Source organism: Pyrus communis, chromosome 2 (genome assembly GCF_041283825.1).
Source record: "Pyrus communis isolate YQ-2024b chromosome 2, ASM4128382v1, whole genome shotgun sequence".
Lineage (NCBI taxonomy): Eukaryota > Viridiplantae > Streptophyta > Magnoliopsida > Rosales > Rosaceae > Pyrus > Pyrus communis.
Genome location: NC_142566.1, coordinates 28945536 through 28971355, shown reverse-complemented (window position 1 = coordinate 28971355; position 25820 = coordinate 28945536). Strand labels below are relative to the sequence as shown.

Here is a 25820-nt window from a genome sequence, read left to right as displayed (position 1 = left end):
AGATTTAATATAAAATTTTGAAGTGGAGGGAGCGGGAAAATAAAGATGAGGGTCGTTCTTGTAATCATATCTCTTTTTTTTCTTTCCTTTTTCTTTTCTTCATGCATTTTTTACTAACATAATAAAACTTAGAACTCACACATGCATTGCTGATGATTATATTGCTAGCAATTTGGTAAAAATGTTACTTTTGGTCTGCTTACATGTGATACACACACACACGCACAGACACACAATATTTTTCTTTGTATGCATATTAATAAAATAACAAATATATATATATATATATATATATTTCATTTAGAAGTACTTTTAAAATAATTGAAAGAATTTTTAGAATCAATATTTAATAAAAAATGCAAGTGCATTTTAGAAAAATACTTGAAGTGCTTTCTGCACGAAGTATATGTTTTTTTGCATAAAGCATTTTGAGTGTTTTTTAAAGCAAAAAATACTTTCATCAAAAGGATATTCAATTATTTTAAAAACATTTGCAAACAAACTCATAGAATAAAAGTAATTGTAAGACCCTTTCAGTCTGGATTATCTACAAGCCTATTTTGGCTTGTCGATTCTATTTTTAAAGTGATGAAAGAGTAAAACTCTTTCTGAATGATGGTGATTTTTACCATTAAACTAACCATCTACTCGTCCAGATTACAATAAACCAAATATTTCTTCCCAAAAACTTCCATGTAAATTTATTTGGACAACAAGGAAACATACCAAACATAATTGCTTCTTAAGAGTGACGATCAGAATATATGTATATATTGTGATAGTATGAAATACGTATTACAAACGGCTATCCCGTGTCAAGTCTTGTTGCTCAACGAAAATTTTAGAGTATATTAATTGTTAAATTTAGCGTCTAGGTTTGAAGTATAAAAAATTCAACAAAATTTAGTGGCTGTGGATTTGAACATTGTCAAGATCCAAATTAATCCTAAATAATTACAGTTTCAAGCATATATGTTTCTTTGAGAGCAATCAACCATGCATCAATGCTTAATTTATAGATGAAACATCTTAATCCCAACTAATTACAACTAATCTTATATTTCACTTATTTTGTTGGTTTAACATTCTTTCCTTTTCAAGAGAAAAAGGATAAACCTCAAAGTTGGTATTGCATCAATTTTCATCCTCGTACACTATTGTTTATCTGACACTTGAATTGTATCTATCAAGTTAGAATCAATAGACTCAAAAAACATATAATGTACGGATATTATTTTTCGTAACAAATTAGTATGCATATTTGAGCGAAAACGAAGTTGATTAATGTAATATACTCTGAAGTACACTCTCGTAATTTAGGTTAAATTAAAATATTGGTCTTGAAAAAAATGTAAACTAGTTTGACATTTTTCCTAGTATATATATAAGACTATAAAAGCTTCAATGAAAAACAAGTTTGACATTTTTTCCTAGTAAATGCAATTTAATACATTGATTTGGATCATGAGGTTCTACTGCGTGCTTGCGTGGAACTGGACGCAGGAGATAGGGGCCCACATTTAACTTTGTCAAAAGGCTTATCAGAGTAGGTGGCGCGAAATCAACGTCATCTCGGAGTCCCTCCCTCCAAATTGTAACCGTTTCTTCGCAATTTATATATTTTAAAAAATTCCAAAAACCCATTTTTCAAATTAAAATACCCATAAAATAATATTAAATTTTTTCATCAAATATACACCTTTTCCTTTCTCCACTTCCATCTCGGCATCTCTCCTTCAAACTCCGCCTCCCGCCGTAAATCTTTGACTTCCCGCCGGGAATATTTGACTCTCCGATCACCGCGAGGCGAATCCCCTCCGTTTCCGGCGACGCCTCCCAGCCACCGCCGTGTGACCTCCTGATTCGAATTCTCAAAGAGATTAAAGCAACTTCCTTCCGTTTTCGGTGAGTCTCAAATATCTCTTGGTATGTAAGTTTAGGGTTTTGATGATTTGAGGAATTCTTGCAACCTTTTTTTTTTTTTTTTTTAATTTTAATTATATATTATTTGTTGTTAACTTTGAGATAAACCGTAGTTACCAACGGTTAAATTTTTCCTTTTAAGTTGCAGGAAATTAATTGATTTATCATATGTTTTTTTTTTTTTGTTTGGGAATTCTCGAGAGTTCTATTGAGATTCAATGAACTCTCTCTCTCTAAAAAGACTGAAGCTTTGGTGTTTAGAGAGAGAAATTGCATGAGCAGTGAAGCAGTAAACGTGTCTTGGATTTGAGGGACACGGCCCTGTCGGCTGCAGACATATGTCATGGATCCCTCGTTGGAATCCTTCATTTTTCTCTTCCGAATTTTTTACAAATGTTTCTGCGTTTTTATTGACTTCAGTTCCCAAATCTGTGAAACAAAAACAAATGAACAACGATGGTCACAAAAAGAACCACCTTATTTTTATCGACTTTCCAGTTAACGATGTGTTTGCATTGCTTAATTTTATGTGTGTATGCTTCTAACTGCTGTCCCAAAAATTCATGGGGATGGACAATGATCCTTCGTCCACGTGGACCTCCATGTCTTTTTCTCATTTCCTAAAGAACATTAGCACCTGCGAGTTTCAACCTTGGAATAATTGGAGATTTTAATATTGTGGATACAGACAAAACACCGCAGAAGCAAAGCGGATTTTTATTGTTTTTTGCAAGTTTATGTGTGAGACGGTGGGAGTAAAAGAAGAGAGGAGAAAACCCTTAAGCATCGTTTTGGTAAACTAAGTAAATTTCTGGCAGTTGATCCCAGGTTTAGTCTGTATTTTAGTTGGAAAAAAGTTAGAGAGAGAGGGGGTAGAGAGAGAAAGCTAAAAGCTTTGGATTATTTTTGCAAGTTTTGTGTTCGCTTTCATTGAATTCCCTTTCAGACAAAGAGTTGTGAGAGAAGGGAAAGCTGGGCACAGAGAGAGAGACAGCGAGAGTGGGTGGTTTTTCTGTGTGAGAGTTGACCCATTGTCCAGCCCAACCGACCATGGCACTCCCGTGAGAGGGACCAGAGCAAAATTAAAGGCAGGGCGCTTATCCAGCACACACAATACAACCCTTCAGTTTCTCTTATCCCGCACCCTCATCACTGTCCACTCCCTCTTCCCAGTCTCCCCAATGTTCCTAGGGTACCCTACCAGGCTGCCCTTGCATTCAGTTTTGTGGGTTATCAAAACCAACCTCTAACCATAACCGTCTTTGGCACCAGATGTTGTTTACCCCCTTCATAATTTCACTGCCGTGGCCTGATCTGATTGGATTTGCGGTTGTTTCTTTGAAAACAAATTACCCTTTTGAGATTATTTGCTGCAATTCTCAGATTGATTCTCAATTGGATCTGAGTCTCTGTAAAGATGTATGCTTTTTTGGGTTTTCAATGTTCCTTTTTCTTTTTATTTTTATTTTTATTTTTTTTATGGGTTGTTTATTCTTTGCTTTACTTAGCCCCTCCCTCTGCTGCTGTCTCTTACTTTTGATTTGTGCGTTTTGTGGCAGATTTATTGCAGAGAAAAGTATCTTCTTTTCAAGCAACAGGTTGTGTTATTCCATTGAGTGTTGGTATATGAATGTGGTGGGATTATGTGAAATGCAAAGGCTGTCAAGTATGTAAATTTGGTTTGATGAAATGAAACAATCAAATTCCATCAATGTGGTCTGAATTGGATTTGGATAGTGTGGATGGATGTGCGTGAATCAGCTCTAGCAGCGCTGAAGAAGAAAACAGCCGTGGAGACCCCAAGACCGCCGTTGGTTCCGGCGGAGAGGAACGACAATGCAGCCACCACCCGCCGCCCTCGAACGAGGGAAGTTAGTTCTAGGTACAAGTCTCCCTCTCCATCCTCAACAACTCCCTCATCACCTTCTGGAGCTCGGCGTTGCCCATCTCCAACCCTTACAAGCACCTCACGTCCATCATCGCCATTGGTGTCCAAAAGATCCCAATCTGTTGACAGGAAGCGACCTTCGACGCCCACTTCCCCGCCAAGTCCATCAACACCGGTCCGCGATGCAGGTGTGCAATTTTCGTCCAGAAGACCATTAAACGGTCGAATGCCAGAGGGTTTATGGCCTTCCACTATGAGAAGTTTGAGTGTTTCCTTTCAGTCTGATAGCATTTCAATTCCTGTTAGTAAGAAGGAAAAACCAGTGTCGAGTGCTCTGTCTGACCGCACTTTGAGGTCATCTTCGAATGTGGCTCATAGGCAGGCCGAAACACCTGCTGCTCCAAGAAAGCTTACACCGGAGAGAAAAAGGAGCCCTCTTAAAGGCAAAAATGCTCCTGATCAATCAGAGAATTCTAAGCCGGTTGATGGCTTGCATTCCCGATTGATAGATCAGCATCGATGGCCAAGTAGAATAAGTGGGAAAGTATCTTCGAATTCATTAAATAGAAGTGTGGATCTTGGTGCTAAAATTGTCAGGCTTGTTGCGCCAACTCCCAGAGTTGGGTTGTCTACGCTTAGGAGAACGCCACCATCTGATCCTTCGGGCAAATCTTTACAAAAATCGGCCAGTGATACTGCTGCATTATTACCGCTTCATCAAAGCTGTAAAGCAGGACTAGGAGCAAATTCAGTTGATGGTAATTCCCTGCAGGTATCCAGACCTCACAAGCTTGCCTCCACAAGTTTATCGGACAGGTTGTCATTAACATCTCATTCACTGAAATCTCAATCTTTGCCTAGTACTCCATCACAATCACGACCGTCCTCACCTAGTAAGAGCTCAATGTTTTCATCTTCTGTTACAAGAGGTTTAAGCCCGTCTCAATCAAGACCATCTACTCCTCCTTCTAGAGGAGTTAGTCCATCTAAGGCAAGGCCGTCCAGTACGTCCAGTCAATCAAGCAGTTCAACATCTGTGCTTAGTTTCATTGCAGATTTTAAGGGGAAAAAGGGTGCAAGTTACATTGAAGATGCTCATCAGTTGCGTTTACTTTACAATAGATGTTTGCAATGGCGATTTGCTAATGCAAGGGCAGAGGTCGTACTTTATGTTCAGAAAGTAAATGCAGAGGTGGGTGTTTGTTCTCTTTGAACTAGAAAACTTTTAGGCATATTTCTTTGCTCTACTAGTTTCTTATTTATTTCCTACTATTATTTATCATGTCCCGTCTTACTAACTTCCCAGTGCTGAATAGTTTTATCAATGATATTGATTTGTTGCATGGTCAGGGTTGTGCAAACTTATTGTAAGTGACGAATACTATGTCAACTTACATTGGAATCTAATTGATGTTGCAGAGAACTTTATTGAATGTCTGGAACAGTACAATAAGCTTGTGGGATTCAGTAATCAAGAAACGAATCGATCTCCAGCAGTTGAAGCTTGAACTTAAGCTGAAGTCAGTATTGAATGATCAAGTAATGCATCTTTTCCACAACAGTGATGTCATGTTATCTGCAATGTTTTCAGTGATTGCATTAATCCTTTAAGTATTCCTGTAAGTCAAAGACTAGGTTATGATGCAGAAAGTACATAAAACCTTAGTGTGGTCGTCAGATTATTCTGCACCGAGCAGTTAGGATGTATTCTAAGATTTCATCCGTGTGAACCTTTGGAAATGTTTGGAATAGCTTATAACCAGCTTTGTTATCAGGGAATAGGAACTATATAATAGAAGAGAGTTGATGATGAAGGCAAACGTTCATCATGTTCTGTTTGTAATTAAATTCAGTTTGAAAAGCCGAGCAAATTAGTGCCAAGAGTGACATTTGTTGGAAATAATAAATCATGTTAGGCATGTCTTAGCTCAGAGGCTTTCCTGTTAAATTTTGGTCCCATATAGTATCTTACTCATACCCTTTCTAATGATTGGTCAGATGGCCTACCTTGAAGACTGGGGTTTACTTGAAACCGAGCATATTGCTGCATTCTCGGGGGCTATGGAAGATTTGGAGGCAAGCACCCTACGTCTTCCAGTGACTGGAGGGGCAAGGGTATGTTGTAAAAGATCATTAATTTGATTTATGGAAAGAGACTTTTTGTTATCACTATAAACTTACACTTTTACAGGCAGATTTGGATTCTTTGAAGGTAGCTATCTGCTCAGCGGTTGATGTGATGCAGGCAATGGCATCCTCCATATGCTATTTGCTCTCACGGGTGAGATTCATGTATCCATAGTTTTACGTTGACCATGTTGTGATAGCTTTTCAACCTCCATCCTTTTACTACATTCTTTATGGCATACACCGGGTAGCACTAACGATCAATGATGTAGAGGTTGCTTATATTGTGCACGTAAAGTTTGTGTTTGGAGGATTTATCTTTCAGAAAAGACAGACGTAATAACACAGAACTTTACATTCATGTGATGTAGGTGGAGGGCGTGCACAGTTTGGTTTCTGAACTTGCTGTTGTAGCAGCACAGGAGAAAGCCATGCTTGACGAGTGCGAGGCACTGTTGGCTTCAGCAGCAGCTATGCAGGTAAAACAATGAGACCATTTATTTTTAATGAACAGAATGTAATTAGGAAAAGCAAATCCTCATGTATGTTTGGGGAGGTCAGGGGCTTTCTGTCACATTTGTTCTGTCGTAGTATTGAATATTCTTCAGTTTGATGAACACTGATTTCTGTTCAGCCGAGCGTCTTCAGTTTGATAAATCATTTTGCAACATTAACTGCTTATAAACACTGTACTTAACTTTTGATTACTGGCTGCTCAAAACAGGTAGAGGAATACAGCCTGAGGACCCATCTCTTGCAAACGAAACAAGAAATGGGAAAAGCGAGCGCCCAATTTTGGCAACCAAGACTTGTTCTTGATCCTGACTAGCTTCAAAGCCAACAATATAAGTTCGCTTTGTCAATTCCGAAGGGATAAATATATACCGGGGCAGAGATAAATGTCTCCGTCGGTTCTCCGTGAATGTAAATTGATTCTTCTGTTTTCCTTGGAATGTCATCTTGCTCTTTTCCAAAAATCTTCCTTTTCTTTCTGAGCAGAGGGCCGTCGGCTCCATGAAAAGGAAATGCAAAGGAATCAAAGGATTGGAATTCAGTGTAGAAGCAAAAGTTTCAAAGGAAATGAAATAGGAAATCGTCGCAATTACCAATGTTCTATTTATGCTGCCTTGGATTTGAGTTTTACTTGTTTTAGGGCTCGTTTGGAACTGCTTTTAAAATGACTAAAAGCGTTTTTAAACTCCTTCACCATTGTTTTATGTCTTTACTGCTGTACAAGTGTATGTTATTGGTCTAACAACCGTTAGACCTCAACTAGCCGGTCTGTGTATACCGGACCTGTTAATCTGACCCAACCTGCCCATTGATCCGTCGAGCTTCACCTCAAGTCCGAAAGACCGTTAGGCTGACTGTTTGACTTCGTCACCCATTCGACACGCCACATTCAGAGTAGGTGTGAATTGCTGATAAGTATAAGACCTAATAAATGGTAGGGTCATATTCAAGCGTCTTGTAACGTTTATCTTAGCTCTCAAGCAAAATATTTTCTAAAACTAAAAAAATTAAATTCACAAAAACTATGAGTAATAACCACCGTTTTCAATCGATTTCGGCAATTTTTACAAGATTAATTATAAGTCAAAATTCGAGTCATTCTTGTCACACCATATGCTTCTTAAAATTAATTTAGGAAATTTCGAATATTTTTGGAAAACAAAAAAAAAAATTATTTGAGGGCCTACTATTAGTTTATATATATATATATATATATATATTTCAACTTTAAATTTGGGACCTAATAAATAGTATGATCACATTCAAAAGTCTTGCAACATTTTCTTAGCGCCCACGCAAGATATTTCCTACAACCCACGTTTCAAATGGATTTTAGGAATTTTTACAATGTACAATATAAGCAAAATTTTGAGTCATTCTCGTCGTACCACATGTTTTTTAAAATTAATTTAAGACATTCTAAAGATTCTCGTCGTACCACTATTAGTTTATATAAAAATCAATAAATAATAGTTTCGGGAGCTAATAAATGGTTGGATAACATCGAAAGATCTTGCAATATTTCCCTTAACTCCTGGTCAAAATATTTCGTAAAACTAAAAATTTCAATTTTTCACAAAAACTATGAGTTATAACCCACATTTTCATATCGATTTTGAAAATTTTTACAACACACATATAAGTCAAAATTCAATCCATTTTCGTCGCAAGGCATGTTTGTTAAATTTAACTTGGGACATTATGAAGATTTTCAACACGTAACAAAATATTAGGTTTTTGTCAATTTACCCTAATTGATTTTGTTTATCAAGAGAGAAAGAGGAATTCCCGCCAAAATAAAAAAACATCATCAAACGCTCCGAGGAGACACAAAACAAAACACAAACACATGATTAGCAGGAACATAAGCAGCTGCCGCGCGCCACAACTTGATAGGAACTTCTTCCTCGGACTCCTCAACAAGGCGACCTGTCTCTCTCACCTAACCCAGACCCACGCGCAGATCATCCTCAATGGCTACCAAAACGACCTCGCCACTGTCACCAAGCTCACCCACAAGTTCTCCGACCTCAAGGCCATGCGCCACGCACGTGACCTCTTCCTCTCCATCCCAAGACCCGACCTTTTCCTCTTCAACGTCGTCATCCGAGGCTTCGCCGCTAACGCCGCACCTTTGTCTGCGATTTCTCTCTACACCCATTTGCGGAAGAACACTAATCTTAAACCCGACAAGTTCACTTACGCCTTCGCCGTGTCGGCCGCTTCGGGTTTTAAGGACGAGAAATATGGGATTTTGCTGCACGCGCACTCGATTGTTGATGGGTTAGGATTGAATTTGTATGTTGGGTCGATTGTTGTTGACTTTTACTTCAAGCTTTCCCGGGTTGAGTTAGCACAGAAGGTGTTTGATGGATTGCCCGAGAAGGACACGGTTTTGTGGAATACGATGATATCTGGGTTGGTGAGGAATTGTTATTACGCTGATTCGATGCGGGTTTTTGGAGATATGGTTGTGGGTGGGATGGGTTTTGATTCGACGACGTTAGCGGCCGTGCTTCCTGCAGTGGCAGAGTTGCAGGAGTTGAAAGCAGGGATGGGAGTTCATTGTTTGGCTCTGAAGGCTGGATATCATTCAGATGTTCACGTGCTTACCGGATTGGTTTCATTGTATTCGAAATGTAAGGAGCTAGAGACGGCAAGGTTGTTATTTGGGCACATTAGTCGACCCGATTTGATATGTTATAATGCAATGATTGCCGGATACACTTGCAACAATGAAACTGAATCATCGGTTAGTCATTTCAAGGATTTGCTTGCTTCTGGGGAGAAAGTCAATTCGAGTACAATTGTTGGGTTGATTCCTGTGTCTTCTCCTTTCGGTCATCTGCATCTCACTGGTTCTCTTCAAACTTTCTGTGTGAAATCTGGTATTGTTTCTCATCCTTCAGTTTCGACTGCATTTGTTACTGTTTATTGTAGACTGAATGAGATTGAATCGGCAAGACAGCTTTTTGATCAGTCTAAGGAGAAAACCTTGGCATCTTGGAATGCCATGATCTCTGGGTATACCCAAAATGGGCTGACGGAGACTGCAATATCTCTTTTCCGTGAAATGATGTCTGAATTCAGTCCAAACCCTGTTACAGTTACAAGTATTCTTTCGGCCTGTGCTCAGCTCGGAGCAATAAGTCTTGGGAAATGGGTCCATGGTTTGATTAAGAGCAAAAATCTTGAGTCTAACATCTATGTATTGACTTCTCTAGTTGACATGTATGCAAAGTGTGGGAGCATTGTGGAAGCTCGGAAGTTATTCAACTCGATGACAGAGAAAAATGTGGTCACTTGGAATGCCATGATATCTGCTTATGGCCTTCATGGTGATGGGCACGAAGCACTAAAACTCTTTACTGAGATGTTGCATTCTGGGATTTCCCCAAGCGCGGTTACTTTTCTATCCGTCTTGTATGCGTGTAGCCATGCTGGCTTGGTGAGAGAAGGTGAAGAAATCTTCGATCATATGGTTCACAACCATGGCTTTGAGCCCTTGCCCGAGCATTATGCCTGCATGGTTGACATCCTTGGCAGAGCTGGAAAGTTAGAGAAGGCGTTGGACTTTATAGAGGAACTGCCAGTTGAGCCAGGTCCTCCTGTTTGGGGCGCATTGCTTGGTGCTTGCATGATTCACAAGAACACCAAACTGGCGCGTGTGGCTTCCGAAAGGCTATTTGAATTGGACCCCGATAATACAGGATATTATGTCTTGCTCTCCAATGTATACTCAGCTGACAGGAACTTTCCGAAGGCTGCTTCAGTACGACAGGTAGTTAAGAATAGAAATTTGGCAAAGACTCCGGGATGCACTCTCGTTGAGATTGGTGAGACCCCACATGTTTTTACATGTGGTGATCGATCTCATCCTCAAGCAAAGGCAATCTATAGGATGCTGGATAAGTTAATGGGAAAAATGGCTGAGGCTGGATTTCAGACTGAAACTGTGACTGCTTTGCATGACGTTGAGGAGGAAGAGAAGGAGTTAATGATGAAGGTTCATAGTGAGAAGCTGGCCATTGCTTTTGCCCTGATTGAAACTGCACCAGGGACAGAAATTAGAATCTTTAAGAATCTCCGGGTGTGTTTGGATTGCCATAATGCAACAAAATTTATATCCAAGATCACAGAAAGAGTTATCGTAGTTAGGGATGCTAATAGATTCCATCATTTCAAAGACGGCATATGTTCTTGTGGAGACTATTGGTGACAAAAAGTTTTCTGCACCAGTATCTAGTTCTGCAGTTTCACATTGCTTCCATGGTAAAAAGTGGACAGTCACTTCATCAGTAACTTTCACATCTTAACAAGAATACTGAGCATTTTTCACCGGAAATAGATGAAGCTAAACCCCGTCCAGTACTCTGGCATGGAATGACAATTGTTTCAACGCTCTCTTTCTGGTGTACGCCCGGCAAGCACTTGTAGCATATTTCCTGTTTGCATTGTATTCTGATTCATCTGGCTATTCAAATACAAGCCTCGACGATTTTCGAGATGTTACATTAGTGATCTGGTACCCTTTTTTCCAGTAGGAAATTATCTTTGTAATTTATTTGGTTATAACATTTTTAACCTCAAAATAGAAGAAATTGTTCAAATAAGCACATCAAATTGCTTCGATTCTTCGATGCTTATGTTTCATACACCCTTCTTCAATAATTATTCTGAGAAATTTTTTCTTTCTTCTGTGCTAAACCCTAAATCAGGAGAAAAACTAGTGTGCACCCGGTGCATCCGACATCCCTCACATTTCCAACATCATGTGAGCAGCACATAACCATAAGCGTGAGATAGATGTTGCATGTAAGTTTTTCTCGTAAATCAGACATAAGGTAGACGCGATGGCGCAGCATAAGAACAGAATAATAAACTGAGAGTCCATTGAGCTCCCTTGTGAGTTAGTGCCAAAGGCATTACAAACCACACTTTTCCAATTCACTTACAAAACTTGGTACATTGATTGCACTTCATAGCTACACAAAAATTCTTACTCTACCTTTATTCGTTCTTGTGCTGCATATATATCTTCAGCATGCACATTTCAGAAAAGGATGAAAAGAATGCAAGTATTTTCAGCAGTTGATTCCGCATTGCTTCGTGTTGGGTCCCTTGGTTTTCATCACAAACGGATCGATTCGGACCCAGAGTAAAGAGAAGATGGAAGCCAGGAGAATTGACCAAATGACAACAATGGTCGGCGTCCGGTTCTGCCTCCCCATGAGACCTTTAAGGAAGGGATAGAGATGGACAATCACCCAAAATGCAAAGAAGAGCTTCCCAAACAGAGGCCCCCATGATTGGTACCCGTTGTTTATGGCGTCCGAAACCCCAGCAACGACTCCAACAAGGTTGATGACTAAGATTGTGGTTGGAGGGATGAGGAGGGTTGTCCATTTAAACGCGTATAATTCCCCGAAATCCTCATCATCTGATGACTTGGCTGTGACTGTGAAGTTGGTGTCAATGCCGGCTAAAACCTTGAGAAGACCTTGCACAACGGCGAAGAGGTGAGATGAGACACCACCAATCACCCAGAACTGCTCGTTTCTCCACCATTCTTCGATGCTCACTCCACTCCACCTCAGCTCAAGAATGCCGGTTCCAAAGATTGAGAGAAACAGCGCAATGAAGAAGAGACTTGCAAAAGTGCTTATCTGCAATTTAAAAAAGAAAACACAAAAAGTACAACTTTGATAAAAATGGACGCTTTCATTTGTTATTTATCAACACCTATGGTTCAATGTAATGAAAACCTGTGGCATGATGAATTTATCGGTGAGCAAGCAGACGGCAGGGAGGATACAATAGGCAAGAAGAGGGAGGGAGGTGAAAGGGTAGACAGTAGTGTTGACATAAGCAAAACGCTCGAGCCACTTGAGTTTCCCTCCCTTGTAGCCATACCAGAGTGGACTGTGGCGACTGAAAAAGATCTCAATCGAACCAAGTGCCCAACGAAGAACCTGGTTGAGCCGATCTGACAAGTTGATTGGAGCTGTACCCTTGAATGCAGGTCTATCCGGCATGCAGTAAATTGATCTCCAACCACGGCAATGCATCTTGAATCCCGTTAGGATATCCTCTGTGATAGATCCGTAAATCCAACCTAGCTGCATATATCCAAAAGTAGCAACATATGCCACAATGAATCAACAAAATCTGCACTAACTTGACTCATAAGGTACCCAAATTTAACAGCGGATAATAGAAGAAAATTGTTGAAAATTTTACCTCTAAACCCCATTCGGTTTTGTCTTCATAACCGCAACTGATCACATGAATGGCTTCTTTAAGCATCGCTGCTGGGCTTGAGGAAGGAGGGACACCGCCTTGTTCCATCAAAGTTGAAGTCACGAAAATTGCAGACTGTCCGAATTTCTTTTCAAAATTCATTTGGGACATCAGTAGCTCTTTGTCATCATCCCTTCCTGCTCAATATTATGTAACTTTAAGTTATACTTAAGCCAGAATAAAAAAAAGTATCATTGAAATCGCTTTTGATAAATTACCTTGTAGGTTTGTACCATCTCCATTTGCATCATGCTTGGAGTACTTTGGAAGCTTCTTGCGGCGTCCAAAACACGGGCAGCAGTCACAGCTTATCATCTTCGGGCGCTTAGGAGCCTTCGGAGGATCGTAGCCATATAAAGCTTGCCTTCTGAACACACATCCTGTTCCCACGTACACAGGACCTTGAATTCCATCCAGACCTTTCATGTTAATCTGAAAATCAAAGAGAAAAAAATTGTCATTTCAGTTCATTTTATTAGCACATCTTAAGAGACAACTGATCTCCGTGTTTCCTGTGATGATCACTTACGTCGAAGAAGACTGTATTTCTGTTCGCATAACGATCATTTCTGTCAATGCCATCGAATCTTTGAGGGAACTGGACATAGCAAACCTTCCTTCCAATTTGGGGGTCCATCAAGAAACACATTGCCTCTCTTGCAGCCTTGCTGTTGTTTACGTAATGGTCACAATCCAAGTTGAGCATGAAAGGAGCATTTGTAAGTACCCCGGAGACACGAACCTGATCATATACATGTATGAGTAGAATTTGTTACTTGGTAATCAAGAAAAAGAAGAAAAGGAATATGCTTGAATTGAAAGTTTTGTTTAGTACCAGGGCATTCATGGCACCGGCCTTCTTGTGATGTTGAAATCCCGGTCTCTTCTCACGAGACACGTAGACAAGACGGGGAAGCTCATTTCCTTCAGTATCAAGACCTCCACTGTGACCAAGAAAGACTTGAATCATGCCGGGGTGATCCTTGGTGTTGTTTCCGGGCCACGGTGTCCCATCTTGCATAATCCACCCTTCTGGCGGAACCTTTGTGGCTTTTGCAACAAGCGCATTAATCCTAACCTTGAATTCCTCATACTCTCTCTGCATTTCGTCATCCATACACAAAAATTACAGTCAGTCAGCCTTCATCTTAATCAAGCAGGTTCTAGTACGGATATGAATGTGATTATATACGCAGACATACCTTCATAGCTCGGCGTTCCTTGACAAATGTTGGCTGCACTTTGTCCTTGAGATAATCAATCTTCTCGCAGAAGTAAAACTCGGGCGCTCGAGGCTCAATCACAAACTTCTTGCAGAAAGGTACCCATTTGCGCGCAAACTCTGCAGTTTCTGACAAGGCTTCGAAGGTCAGCATGGAAGCTCCATCATCAGAGATGTAGCATGAGATCTTATCGACAGGGTAATCCATGGACAAAATTGAAAGAACTGTGTTGGCTGTATTAAGTGGAGGTTCCTTCATGGGATCCACAGTACTCACAAACACATCTACCGGACAAAGCATGTTCGGTTCACCCTCCCTCTCATACCTGCATCAGTTGATAGCATCGTATTAACTTACTAACTAGTTAACGCTCGGGTGCTACTGCACTCATATTTCACAAATGTGTGTGTGTATATATAGACCTGAGGGAAAGGCGATCGAGGTAGGTCTCCCGATCAATGGGGTACCACTTTGGGAACTGATCAAGGATCCATGAAATTGCAAACCATATTTCACATGTGACAGACACTAACCAGAGACCAAATGCGTCATTGACCGGATTCAAAAGCCTGTATCGAAGGAAGAAGGCCAAAATGAAAAGCCGAGCCACAATGATCATCCGATAAGGGTTGATCTTGCTTGAAGCAATTGGTACTTTCCTTGAGAGTGGCTGCCTAGCTTCATCTATCCTGCATTATGCAGTACAAATACACAACAATTATATATGTTGGTAAATGAAATTAAGGACTTAATTATTGGGTTGAATTGAGTTAATTAGCTTAAAGGGCATATATGTACATGGCCATGTCGGCATCATTCAAATCATCGGGTTGATCATTGCCACCGAGGTTGCCTTGCTGCATTTTCCAGTCGTCCATTCTTTCTTTCCATCCACCTCCCTCTCTCTTCTCACCGTCCCACCTTTCACTTCCTGTATGAATGCAAGGAGCGCGTATATGTAAAAGAAAGTTTGGATAGATAGATAGAAGAACAAGTGAATGAACGAAGTATAAGAAAGTTTGGATAGATAGATAGAAGAACAAGTGAATGAACGAAGTATACCAGGCTCAGAAGCCGGATATGGATGCACTCGTTTATGCAACGAAGATGATAACATCTGCGGATCTCCGTGAGCGTGCGATGAGTATGTGAGCTCACCGCTTACCTGCACGAAATTAAGAATGCGCACATATGTGCATGAATGAAAAATAGTACTAAAGTGATCCTTATGCATGGATCACAATTTATCGAGAGAGCTACTATTGGTACTCCAAAAAAATCATTTTGCACTCAGTCTTACAGGGCGGGATCTGCCTCCGGCGATTACAGGTGGGAAATGTGATTCTTGATCAGGATCATCGGGGCCTCTTCCGTAGCTCATCTTTCCATGGAGCATGGCTTCAGCCATCTGCTCATTATTAGGCTTGTAATACGGCGATCTGGCAGCGGCGTTGCCGTTAGTTTGATCATGGTCATCTTCCGGATGAACGTGATTCATGTTGAATTCGTGTTCAATGTCATCAATGTCCTCTTCGTCGTCGTCTCCTTCGACACGGGGGCTGCCTTTGAGACGCTTGAATCGGGTTTTGCACTGAGGGCAGTTCTGGGAGCCTTCCCTGCGCTCGTACTCGTAGCATGGCCTGCACACTGGGAAGCCACACTCGTTGCACGCCACGAACAAGTCTCCGTCCACCGTCAACCCCACGTCGTCGCCACATATCTCGCAGACCTGTCCGTCCAAGTTCCTTAATGGCTTGTGCTGCACCCATCAAAAACAAACTTCAAACCAATTCACATAGCAAACTGAAAGCAAAGCGTAGTTGCTCAAGAATACAACAATCCCATGTCAAAAAATTTGACAATATTAAATACAACGTATATTGAATGAATCCACTTGTATAATTACACGAGAATTTTGTGACAAAATTACTTCATACATGATATATTGTGCAGATAAAGATGCAAGTGTGAGGAAAAAATATAAAATCGGCGTGATTAGAAGTAAGTTTTTGACCTATTGTACATATGGTCACACATACCAACATGCAAAGTCATAGAACATACTAGTCGTTTTTTTTTTTCAAATTAATCGAGGTAAGCTCTTTGGTACTGGTCAAAGGCACAAGGTGCCCTTATCAACATCGACCGTCCCCTATTTGTATTAAACCAAACCTCTCAGAGAAAGAGAACCAACTAAAGAAAATCCAACACGATCAAAACAAACATAGTGATGAATGTATTAGCTACCTCTTCATGGCCATGAATGACGACGAGTTCGTTGCGGTTGTGAGACCCGGCAACAAGTCCGGCGCTGGCTTCCATGTCAGCGGCCTGTGTCGATTCGAGGTTCGATAGCGATCAATAATGCTGAAGGTCAAATACGGTGAGGGTTCTATTTTATGATGAAGGATGGAAGAAGTAGTTCGTAGCTAGGTGGGGAGGGTAGCTTGGGAGAGGTCTTTCTCTTACCTAATGAGAGAGAGAGAGAGAGAGAGAGAGAGAGAGAGAGAGAGGGAGGGAGGGAGGGAGGGAGGGAGTCCACGTAATCATCGAGGTGGCGGATGGTGGTTGTTAGTTGCAGGGTCTCCGTTGCCTTGAAGCTAAGCTTTCCTTCCATTCTTCAAATATACTACACAACCTTCCTTCTCGATTTTGCGCGGTCTCCTCTTCATATTTTTGTTGTTGTTGTACGTTGTAACTATTAAATTGTTGGTGTCTCTAGCTACAAATTTTAGTGCTCAATATACGAAAAAATATTTAGTTTTAATATATGTCAATCATACAACCCTATATACAAATTTTTCTTTACGTATTATTATATAATTGATACGCGACGTTGACAATTATTGACAAAGTGAAATTCCACTTCCATTTGGCAGAGTGTTGTTTGAGATGCGTGGTGGAAATCCAAAGTTCCTCTTTTCGTTGCAATTAGAAAATCCAAAATGTCGTCACAAATTTTTTGTTTTTTAATTCGACTTATTTTTGGTAAGGATAAGTGTGATGGTTGATAATGTGTTGAAGAAATCTTTGCCATTTGAATATCCTCTTTGGTACTAGACCGTGACATTGTAAATAAGATATGTGGTACCTTAAAATCTTAGGTCAGCCAACCCAAATCACATCTGTTGCTCGACCAGTAAATAAAATATTGTCATGTTGTCGTTTACTTTTCACCTAAATATCCATTGACAAACATGTATAATCATACATACATGATCATCAATAACGTATTAATATGCTTGTCGATATTTAATGGACGAACATATGCCACGCAACCGAAAATTCTCTCTAGGTAAAGATGTTCTTTGGTTACGTTGTTAACTTGTTATCAACTTTGATCACGAATTCAAGATAGATTCTTTGAGCTTTGACAAGAGCACACTTCCATTTTGACAAAATGTTGGTTTGTGTTACATATACTTGAGAAACAGTGGGCCCTGTATCCAATAAGAGAGATTTTTTATTGCGCCAAAACATAGCCCGATGCATTATGTATAATGATACAATCGGTTGAAAACTTGAAAAACAAATTCCAACCAATTGTATTATTACACTTAATAACTGGCCTGTGTTTTCGACACACTGAGAATTTTCTCGATAAGAAACACTAATACGCAAACAGCCGCCAACAGAAAATACTTAAAATACTGCAGCAGTTGCCCAACTTACCAAGGAAATATATAAGAAAACAAAAATATGGGAGACAAAGAGAATACTTGGGTTCTAAGCCAACTTTTGAATCAGTTAGGTAGGTGAGTTGAAGCCTCCCCATCTCACACACAGAAATCAGCAAAATACCCGAATTTTCTACATAAAATCGACCAGCAAAATATACTACAGCTTACCAGAACATGACCCAGATTCCAAATTCCGAGCACATGCTCTGGACGCTTTTCTTCGTTGAATAACGCAGGCGTAACCAGGTTTGACCACTCCGTCTGCTTCAACAGCAACCACCCAGCACCAGGCCAAATAATCGATTAAGACTATTTGATGATGCCTTGCAATCGCCTACACTTTCCTTTGGCCATATTCGTTTCCTCCTACCGAGATAACAGCTAGAAATACAAAAATTTACATCAAACACAGTTACAACATTGTTTGATCAGACGTCCACACAAGATGAGTTGTTTTGTGGGACTGTTTGGGTCCTGACCAAAATAAAATGTTCATCTGTGGACCAGAAATGTTTCTTAATTGACATTAAGAGTACGTTGTAAGAAATTGTAAGAAATTCTGCTAGTTTCTTGATTGATATTAAAAATCTAATCTACATGTGTTCTTCTCGTACAATCATATTACACTAGTGCTGTACACAACCTCAGAGAAAACAGCTACCGAGAAAACAGCTAGAAATACGAAAATTTACATCAAACACAGTTACAACATTGTTTGATCAGACGTCCACACAAGATGAGTTGTTTTGTGGGACTGTTTGGGTCCTGACCAAAATAAAATGTTCATCTGTGGACCAGAAATGTTTCTTAATTGACATTAAGAGTACGTTGTAAGAAATTGTAAGAAATTCTGCTAGTTTCTTGATTGATATTAAAAATCTAATCTACATGTGTTCTTCTCGTACAATCATATTACACTAGTGCTGTACACAACCTCAGAGATTCCCAACGTAGTTGAAAAAAAACAAAATGAAAATACAAATGATTTACCTATATATAAAACCTGCGGTTGAAACTTGGAGTCCACTCAGACACTAGCTGATATTTCATTCGCGGCCGGGCTTTCTTTTTTCTTTGGTGGTTCTTGAGGTTTCTGCAGAACAGCCTTGTTGGGAACTAAAACCATAGTCATCATCTTTTCGCTGAAGTGTCTAGATTCTTCTGTTGCAAGCTGCAACCCACATGAACAAGCATATAATTGAAGAACAAAAACCAGAGCAGCCGAATAACCCTAATGAAAATAACCAGAACTTAAACGAGGTGCAGACTGCAAACAGTTTATTTTCTAGATCCAGAAAAAATTACAGACCAATCTGAAGAACTTTGGAAATTTGGAAAACAAGAACTTTGGATTCATTTGTGAATCAAGACATAAAGAAGATAGACTTAAACTCAGGCAAAAATTTCTGGTGGATTATTCGTGTAACTCTGTTTATGATTCTAAGTGCAAATACACATTAGTACCTCCCCGACATCACTCTGGAATTTTTGGATAAGCTCAACAGCAATATTACGGAACCATTTTTCACGGCCTTTCAAGTTGACTATAACCTTGACCTGCACAAATTGGTAGCAGCTCTCAATACAGAAAAACATAAGAACAATATAGGAAGGCAAACTCTGACAGCAATGAGAAATGTAAGCAAACCTTATCACCATCTTTCAAAAACTTCTGGGCAGCTCTCAAACGCACAGCGTAATCATGTTGGTCAATGTTATAACTGTACACACAATGACAATGGTAAAAAAAATTATGCATATAAAAAAATTTGGCAGCTATCTATCTGAGTATTTCGAACATTTTTTTCATAAGCATCTAATCTATGCAATTCAGCCATTAATTAACTTACATGTCAAACAAACACGTTAATAATAGGGATTTGAAATAAGACTAAATGCAAATAAACAAGGGAAGATTAGTGTTTTACCCCATTTTGAGCTCCTTCAAATCCATGCGGCTCGCTAGCATTCAAGAAAAGACTATGATCAGTTCAGTGTCTTTCCTCAAATCAGAGAATTATGCATTAGGAAAAGCCAGCGGAGTCAAGACAGAAAAAAACTCACCTGCACTTTTCTTCTGCTGGTCTCTTTTCTTCTTTTGCTGTTCGTACCTATATTTACTGACAACGAGAAAAGGTACAGATAATTAGATCTACTTGTTATAGGATTCAAGAAAAAAAGTACTTAATATTTAGGGCGATAGGTTTCTGTACATATGTATGAAACAGGATATATAGGTAAAAACACCGAGATCCCAATTGTTCATTAAAACTCAACATACCGGTCAATGTGCTACCACAGTTTGTCATTAATGCACAAAGCATTTAACAATGTCATCCTAAGCCACCGAATATGAAATTAAAGCTCTTGCTATCTATGATTAATTACTTCAATAAACTAACATAAAACTATGAGGGGATGTATTTGTAAAGTTTGAGCATTTATCGCCAATAAGAAACAGGAACCGGAAAAACGAAGAAAATTGTGAACTCTTCTAATATCGTATAAAATACGTACTTGTAATCCATTATCCTGAGAACTGGAGGATCGGCCTCTGCAGATAATATTACCTGCAACAATGCAAAAGATATTAGTATTCAAACCATGTCATAAAAGCATTTTCCTAACTCACATCAGAAACTAAAAAATAATGATTGATTCTCAAAGAAACGAGATTTCATACAGCCTGATACACTAAATGCAGGTGCTTCACTGCCACTAATACAAAACACATCGTTTCAAAACAATAAACTGAATGGAACCAAGTTCATTGGCACCACCAACGGCAGCCAACATGATACAATGCATGCACTGTATAGGTGAAGATTGGATTCACCGTTGGCAGATGAGATTTCCGGAACTGATTTCCTCCTATACTAATCTCCCTACACATGCCATGTAATATTATGTGCAGTACGTATACGCACGCAAATTTAAGATAAATATATATAGAGGAGCCCTTTCTTAAGAGAGTGCGGGATGGGATAGTGTCCTCGTATAAACTGTTTCTTGACAGTGTTTTCAAGTTCAGTGTTTCTGCCCCACAATGTGGCCAAAACATGGTCACGAAGCAGTTAATGAGAGGGCACTAACCTATTCCGCTCCATGAACAGAGGAGCAGAGTCCCTCTTATGAAGTTCTGTTAGTATGTATGTACATATACATACACATATACATATAATCTTAAATTGTATGTAAAACAAAACCAAAATTAGTGGCAAAATGCATACCAAATCGAGTTCAGCTTCGTCAGCCAGTCGAATAGCCTCACTTTTACTCACCACTCCAACCTACGCAGAACAAAAAACAATCCCACAACTCATCAGAAACCAAAAAGAGCACATTTTGAACATAATATTAGCAAAATTTAACAGAACAAAAACACAAACCATGTTCTGCTTGGCGTCGATTAGCCGCACAGTATTCGACCTGTTTCAAAAACATCCAACAAGGAACCACCTCAAAATTCGATTTTGATTAACGTGATCACAAACATAAAAACGCACATTAAGCACTTAATAAATCGATTAACTTGACACTGGAGATATCGAGGGCCTCGTCCTCGTCGGAGGAGTCGCCTTTCCGTGAGCGCCGGGAGTCATTGCTGGAGTTGTTGTATCGGGGCCCGCCGCCGAAACGGGCGGTGATTCGGCTGCTGGTGGATGAGAGGGAGCTGAAAGAGCTGGAATTTATGAAACAGGAGCTGTTGAAACGGAGTAGGCCGCCGAAGTGTTTGGAGTCGGCGGAGGAGAGTGAGAGCGGAGACGGCGTCGTTATGGAAGTGGTGGTTCGGGATGACAGCATGGGCTGCGATGCGAAGCTGGTGGTGATCCCAGCCATGGCTAATCCAACACAGTCAAAAAGTAACTACAGCTCGTGTGTGCTGAGATTTTTCTTCTCCTTATCCATAATCCTATGTTTGGTTGAAGACGAGTGAATCAGAGTGGACTCCGTGGGCCTAGGACCTTATTGGGCCACAATTGTTTGGGCCTATTACTCCTACAATAAGACCCAGAGTGTGTTCAAGACTTCGAGTTTCTACCATGATAGCGTGTTTGCTACCCATAATCGGAATCAAAATACGAAACCATACTCATCTACAGTTGATAAATCTAAGGTTATATAAATAAAAAAGCCACTATTACATAAATCAAATTGCAACATCAATCACAAATGTGATACATCTAAGTCTGATTTGTTTTTTTGTATTGAATTTGTAGCATGAAGCTAATAAAAATACGAGTGATTTCCTTATTGAAAGCTTTGATAAACATGTGCGATTAGTCCTGCTTTTTCTGTGTAAAATATCTTAGACTTTGGAAAAAATGATCGATAAATCTATTAATTAATCATCAAGTATTGACATGTTATGAGAATATAAAACCATAATTATATATATCTAAATGAACTTAAGCGTCCTTTGTTGTGTCATCAAACTGTGTGTGTTGATAAATGGTCACGTAAGCGGACAAAACGTCCTATCTCTCTTTGGAGGTTTGCTTAGAAGCAACCACCCTTAAAAGAGTGCGTAATAGCTCACTGATCGAGCATTCTTGCGCTAAAGATGAACGGGCCTAACCAATTTGCCGAAGTTGTGAGAAGTAAAAATGACGCAACGATAAGAGAGTTCCGCTGATAGGAAAGCAAAAGCGAGAATGTCGACTTGAATAATGCAAACGTTGGTGAAAATCTAATATCCTGAAAACCTAAATATTCATCCACAAGATTCGTCCGCATAAGGTACGAAGGTGAGTCTGGGCCTAAGATCAGACCAGCATAATCTTATATGACAGGTTTAACACACACAATTAAATGATCGAGTGAAATGGAGTTATGTGGACATGTGTTGCAAAATGATCACTTAAGTGAACATAAGGTCTTATCTTATTTGAAATGATTCATTAAAATTTTAAGTAAGTTAACAACACGAACATGGCAACCAACTATAAGTGCAAGCCGAGTTAGGACTTCTACGGACTTATCCTTGCTTGCCATGGGATTAAAAAAATAAAAATAAAAAATATGTTATCTACACACTCCATTTTACTTCTCACACCCCTTGATAATTTATGTCCGTTGATATTTTTCAATTCATCCGATCCGACGATTAAAAATTAAAAAAAAAAAATATATATATATATATATATATATATATATATATATATATATATATACGTAAAAAGTAAAATAAGGTATGTGAATATCATATTTCAAAAAAAAAAAAAAAAAAAATTATTGCAGCACACGTCTAACAAAAGTAAATTGCTGACATCTTATTGAATTTACATAAACATACTACTACACAGAGGTTTTAGTCTAAAACAACTAAAACTAAAAACATGTTTACAAGATGGACTCCGAAAAACAGAACATTAAACACACAAACAAAAACAGAGCACCTCAACCCTACTCCATCCTCAAACAACTCAATCAACCTCCTCAATCTTGGGACCGGGTCCATTGGCGGAGCCAGTGGAAGCGCCACCAGGCATGTCATCACCCATCGGCATGCCACCTCCAGCGCCGCCGGCACCCTGGTACATCTTTGCAATAATAGGATTGCACAGCCCCTCCAGCTCCTTCAACTTGTCCTCCAACTCATCAACTTCCGCCAACTGGTTCCCCTCCAGCCAATTTATCGCATCGTCCACCGCCTTCTCGATCTTCTGCTTGTCCGCCGGGTCCAATTTCCCGGCAAATTTATCATCCCTCACGGTGTTCCTCATATTGTACGCATAATTCTCCAACGCATTCTTTGCTTCCACTTTCTTCTTCACCTCCTCGTCCTCCGCCCTGTACTTCTCCGCATCCTGTACCATCTTCTCTATCTCCTCCTTGCTCAGCCGCCCCTTGTCATTCGTAATCGTGATCTTATTCTTCACCCCCGCCGTCTTATCCTCGGCCGACACGTTCAAGATCCCGTTCGCATCAATGTCGAAACACACATTGATCTGAGGCACGCCTCTGGGAGCAGGAGGGATTCCGGTGAGCTCGAATTTCCCCAACAAATTATTATCCTTCGTCCTCGCCCGCTCTCCTTCATAAACCTGAATCAAAACTCCCGGCTGATTATCCGAATAAGTCGAGAAGATCTGCTCTTTCTTCGTCGGAATAGTCGTGTTCCTCGGAATCAGCACCGTCATAACACCACCGGCAGTCTCCAGCCCGAGACTGAGCGGTGTGACATCGAGCAGCAGCAAGTCCTGCACTTTCGCATCCCCTTCGCCGGTTAAAATCGCAGCTTGTACCGCCGCGCCGTAAGCGACAGCCTCATCGGGGTTTATACTCTTACAAAGCTCCTTCCCGTTAAAAAAATCCTGCAAAAGCTGCTGGACTTTCGGGATCCTCGTCGACCCGCCGACGAGAACAACTTCATGAACCAGCGACTTATCGATCTTCGCGTCCCTCAAACATTTCTCTACCGGCTCCATACACTTCCTGAACAAATCCATGTTCAGTTCCTCGAACCTCGCCCGGGTAATCGTCGCGTAGAAGTCGATCCCTTCGTACAGAGAATCAATTTCGATTGTCGTCTGGGAGGTGGAAGACAGAGTCCTCTTCGCCCGCTCGCACGCCGTCCTCAGCCGCCGCAACGCCCTGGCGTTTCCGCTAATATCCTTCTTATGCTTCCGCCGGAACTCCGACACGAAGTGATTCACCATCCTATTGTCGAAGTCCTCTCCACCCAGATGGGTGTCTCCAGCGGTGGCTTTCACCTCGAAAATCCCCTCCTCGATCGTCAGAAGCGAGACATCGAAAGTCCCTCCGCCAAGGTCGAAAATCAGGACGTTCTGCTCCCCCTTTCTCGACGCCTTCTTATCAAGCCCGTAGGCGATGGCGGCGGCTGTCGGCTCGTTGATGATCCGCATGACGTTGAGCCCGGAAATCACACCAGCGTCCTTGGTGGCCTGCCGCTGAGAGTCGTTGAAGTAGGCAGGGACAGTCACGACAGCGTTCTTCACCGTCTGACCCAGATACGCCTCCGCGATCTCCCTCATCTTCGTCAGCACCATCGACGAAATCTCCTCCGCCGAGAACTTCTTCTCCTCTCCCTTATAGTTCACGACGATCAAGGGCTTGTCTCCAGGGCCCGGAATAACCTTAAAAGGCCAGAGCTTCATGTCGCTCTGCACCGACGGGTCCGAGAACTTCCTCCCGATGAGCCGTTTCGCGTCAAATACGGTGTTATGCGGGTTCATCGCCACTTGGTTCTTCGCAGCGTCACCGATAAGCCGCTCGGTGTCGGTGAACGCCACATAGGACGGGGTTGTCCGGTTGCCTTGATCATTGGCGATGATCTCGACACGGTCGTTCTGCCAAACCCCAACGCAGCTGTAAGTTGTGCCGAGGTCGATGCCGATGGCCTTTCCTTCCGTCTTGGCCGCCATTGAAACTGCTTAAACAAAGGCCGCTTATAAAACAGAGCTCCAAATTTACACACAAAATTTGGACAAAAGTAAAAGATTTCTGAGAATTTGAACGTTTTCTAAGATTTTTTCTGATCAAATCTGAGATTGGATTAGGAAATGAAGCAGAGGTTCGTCAATTTATAGTGAACTGAAAGATTATTCGAGAGAAATGGAGAAGAATGTAAGGGAAAGGCGGTGGAAAGCTTACAGGTGGTTCGGGAGTGTTCTGGAATTTTAGGAGGGAAGGTTTGGTTCGGGAAGGTGGGCTTGAATTGTGTAGAATCTCCTTTTAATTGTGACGAGAATATGAATGATACATTACGTGTTTTTATGTAAATAGTAGTAAATTTTATTTTTAAATTATTAACTTTTTAACACATATATTCTATCATTTATATAATAACACGTGATCTACTATAACATATGCCAATCATACTAAAAAAATCTCTCCATCGTTTTTGTTGGGTTAAATTGGCGGGTGAGTGGGTGGCATTTTGGGAATTTGAGGATGTTTTGGTCGTAACAGTGGGGCAAACTGGTGATGCGGTGGCAGGTTGGCTGTCGTGTCTGTGTACGTCGCGTTGGTGATTTTTTGTGCGTATTGCTTGGGCCAGATATGTGTCGATTGTGTTTTTTGTGTTTTGTTATTTTGTGCCGGTCCGACCTTGTGAGTATGGGCTAATCTTTATCATTAGCCCAAAATATTTTGAAAATAAATTAGTAAATGACTTGTTTAGAAAATACTTTTAAAAAATAA

At 40.5% G+C, this 25820-nt stretch overlaps 5 protein-coding genes across 6 annotated transcripts; 2 read left to right on the top strand and 3 right to left on the bottom strand.

Annotated features, from left to right (window-relative positions):
* The first annotated feature begins 1574 nt into the window (after positions 1–1574).
* Positions 1575–7047, top strand: LOC137747349 (AUGMIN subunit 8). Of its 2 annotated transcripts, none has more exons than XM_068487446.2 (7): positions 1575–1905; positions 3483–5003; positions 5231–5350; positions 5810–5926; positions 6003–6092; positions 6310–6417; positions 6663–7047. In XM_068487446.2, the coding sequence occupies exons 2-7, from the start codon at positions 3666–3668 to the stop codon at positions 6765–6767; spliced, it is 1878 nt and encodes a 625-aa protein (XP_068343547.2). In that variant the 5' UTR covers positions 1575–1905; positions 3483–3665; the 3' UTR covers positions 6768–7047. The 2 variants fall into 2 exon arrangements, with proteins under 2 accessions (XP_068343547.2, XP_068343548.2); XM_068487447.2 differs by lacking the exon at positions 1575–1905 and adding an exon at positions 2572–3342.
* A 1203-nt stretch (positions 7048–8250) lies between these two features.
* LOC137748926 (pentatricopeptide repeat-containing protein At4g30700) lies at positions 8251–11122 on the top strand. Its single transcript, XM_068489117.2, has one exon. The coding sequence runs from the start codon at positions 8301–8303 to the stop codon at positions 10668–10670; it is 2370 nt and encodes a 789-aa protein (XP_068345218.2). The 5' UTR covers positions 8251–8300; the 3' UTR covers positions 10671–11122.
* Positions 11123–11326: 204 nt separating this feature from the next.
* On the bottom strand, positions 11327–16648 carry LOC137748325 (cellulose synthase A catalytic subunit 7 [UDP-forming]). The gene is made up of 12 exons (XM_068488465.2): positions 16222–16648; positions 15275–15733; positions 15037–15139; positions 14773–14905; positions 14397–14663; positions 13954–14299; positions 13587–13850; positions 13281–13493; positions 12970–13183; positions 12692–12888; positions 12217–12570; positions 11327–12117 (listed from the first exon to the last, which is right to left on the bottom strand). The coding sequence occupies exons 1-12, from the start codon at positions 16294–16296 to the stop codon at positions 11536–11538; spliced, it is 3207 nt and encodes a 1068-aa protein (XP_068344566.2). The 5' UTR covers positions 16297–16648; the 3' UTR covers positions 11327–11535.
* A 985-nt stretch (positions 16649–17633) lies between these two features.
* LOC137748184 (translation initiation factor IF3-2, chloroplastic) lies at positions 17634–21568 on the bottom strand. The gene is made up of 10 exons (XM_088690134.1): positions 21187–21568; positions 21044–21083; positions 20885–20944; positions 20172–20224; positions 19719–19774; positions 19583–19616; positions 19303–19375; positions 19119–19211; positions 18645–18825; positions 17634–18035 (listed from the first exon to the last, which is right to left on the bottom strand). The coding sequence occupies exons 1-9, from the start codon at positions 21492–21494 to the stop codon at positions 18682–18684; spliced, it is 861 nt and encodes a 286-aa protein (XP_088546260.1). The 5' UTR covers positions 21495–21568; the 3' UTR covers positions 17634–18035; positions 18645–18681.
* A 1335-nt stretch (positions 21569–22903) lies between these two features.
* On the bottom strand, positions 22904–25373 carry LOC137748161 (heat shock 70 kDa protein). The gene has a single exon (XM_068488259.2). It carries the CDS (start codon positions 25040–25042, stop codon positions 23081–23083), a length of 1962 nt encoding a protein of 653 aa, XP_068344360.2. The 5' UTR covers positions 25043–25373; the 3' UTR covers positions 22904–23080.
* Positions 25374–25820: the final 447 nt, after the last annotated feature.

What these genes read in the sequence shown, in the direction of transcription:
- LOC137747349 (XM_068487446.2), top strand. Translation starts at nt 3,666, where the DNA reads ATGGATGTGCGTGAATCAGCTCTAGCAGCGCTGAAGAAGAAAACAGCC. An exon ending in AGTCAGTATTGAATGATCAA is followed by an intron (nt 5,351 to 5,809) that starts GTAATGCATCTT and finishes ATGATTGGTCAG; the next exon opens with ATGGCCTACCTTGAAGACTG. An exon ending in CAGTGACTGGAGGGGCAAGG is followed by an intron (nt 5,927 to 6,002) that starts GTATGTTGTAAA and finishes ACACTTTTACAG; the next exon opens with GCAGATTTGGATTCTTTGAA.
- LOC137748926 (XM_068489117.2), top strand. Translation starts at nt 8,301, where the DNA reads ATGATTAGCAGGAACATAAGCAGCTGCCGCGCGCCACAACTTGATAGG.
- LOC137748325 (XM_068488465.2), bottom strand. Translation starts at nt 16,296, where the DNA reads ATGGAAGCCAGCGCCGGACTTGTTGCCGGGTCTCACAACCGCAACGAA. An exon ending in ATATCCGGCTTCTGAGCCTG is followed by an intron (nt 14,906 to 15,036) that starts GTATACTTCGTT and finishes GCATTCATACAG; the next exon opens with GAAGTGAAAGGTGGGACGGT. An exon ending in AAACCGAATGGGGTTTAGAG is followed by an intron (nt 12,571 to 12,691) that starts GTAAAATTTTCA and finishes GGATATATGCAG; the next exon opens with CTAGGTTGGATTTACGGATC.
- LOC137748184 (XM_088690134.1), bottom strand. Translation starts at nt 21,494, where the DNA reads ATGGCTGGGATCACCACCAGCTTCGCATCGCAGCCCATGCTGTCATCC. An exon ending in CTCGATATCTCCAGTGTCAA is followed by an intron (nt 21,084 to 21,186) that starts GTTAATCGATTT and finishes TTTTTGAAACAG; the next exon opens with GTCGAATACTGTGCGGCTAA. An exon ending in ACGAAGCTGAACTCGATTTG is followed by an intron (nt 20,225 to 20,884) that starts GTATGCATTTTG and finishes GCATTGTTGCAG; the next exon opens with GTAATATTATCTGCAGAGGC.
- LOC137748161 (XM_068488259.2), bottom strand. Translation starts at nt 25,042, where the DNA reads ATGGCGGCCAAGACGGAAGGAAAGGCCATCGGCATCGACCTCGGCACA.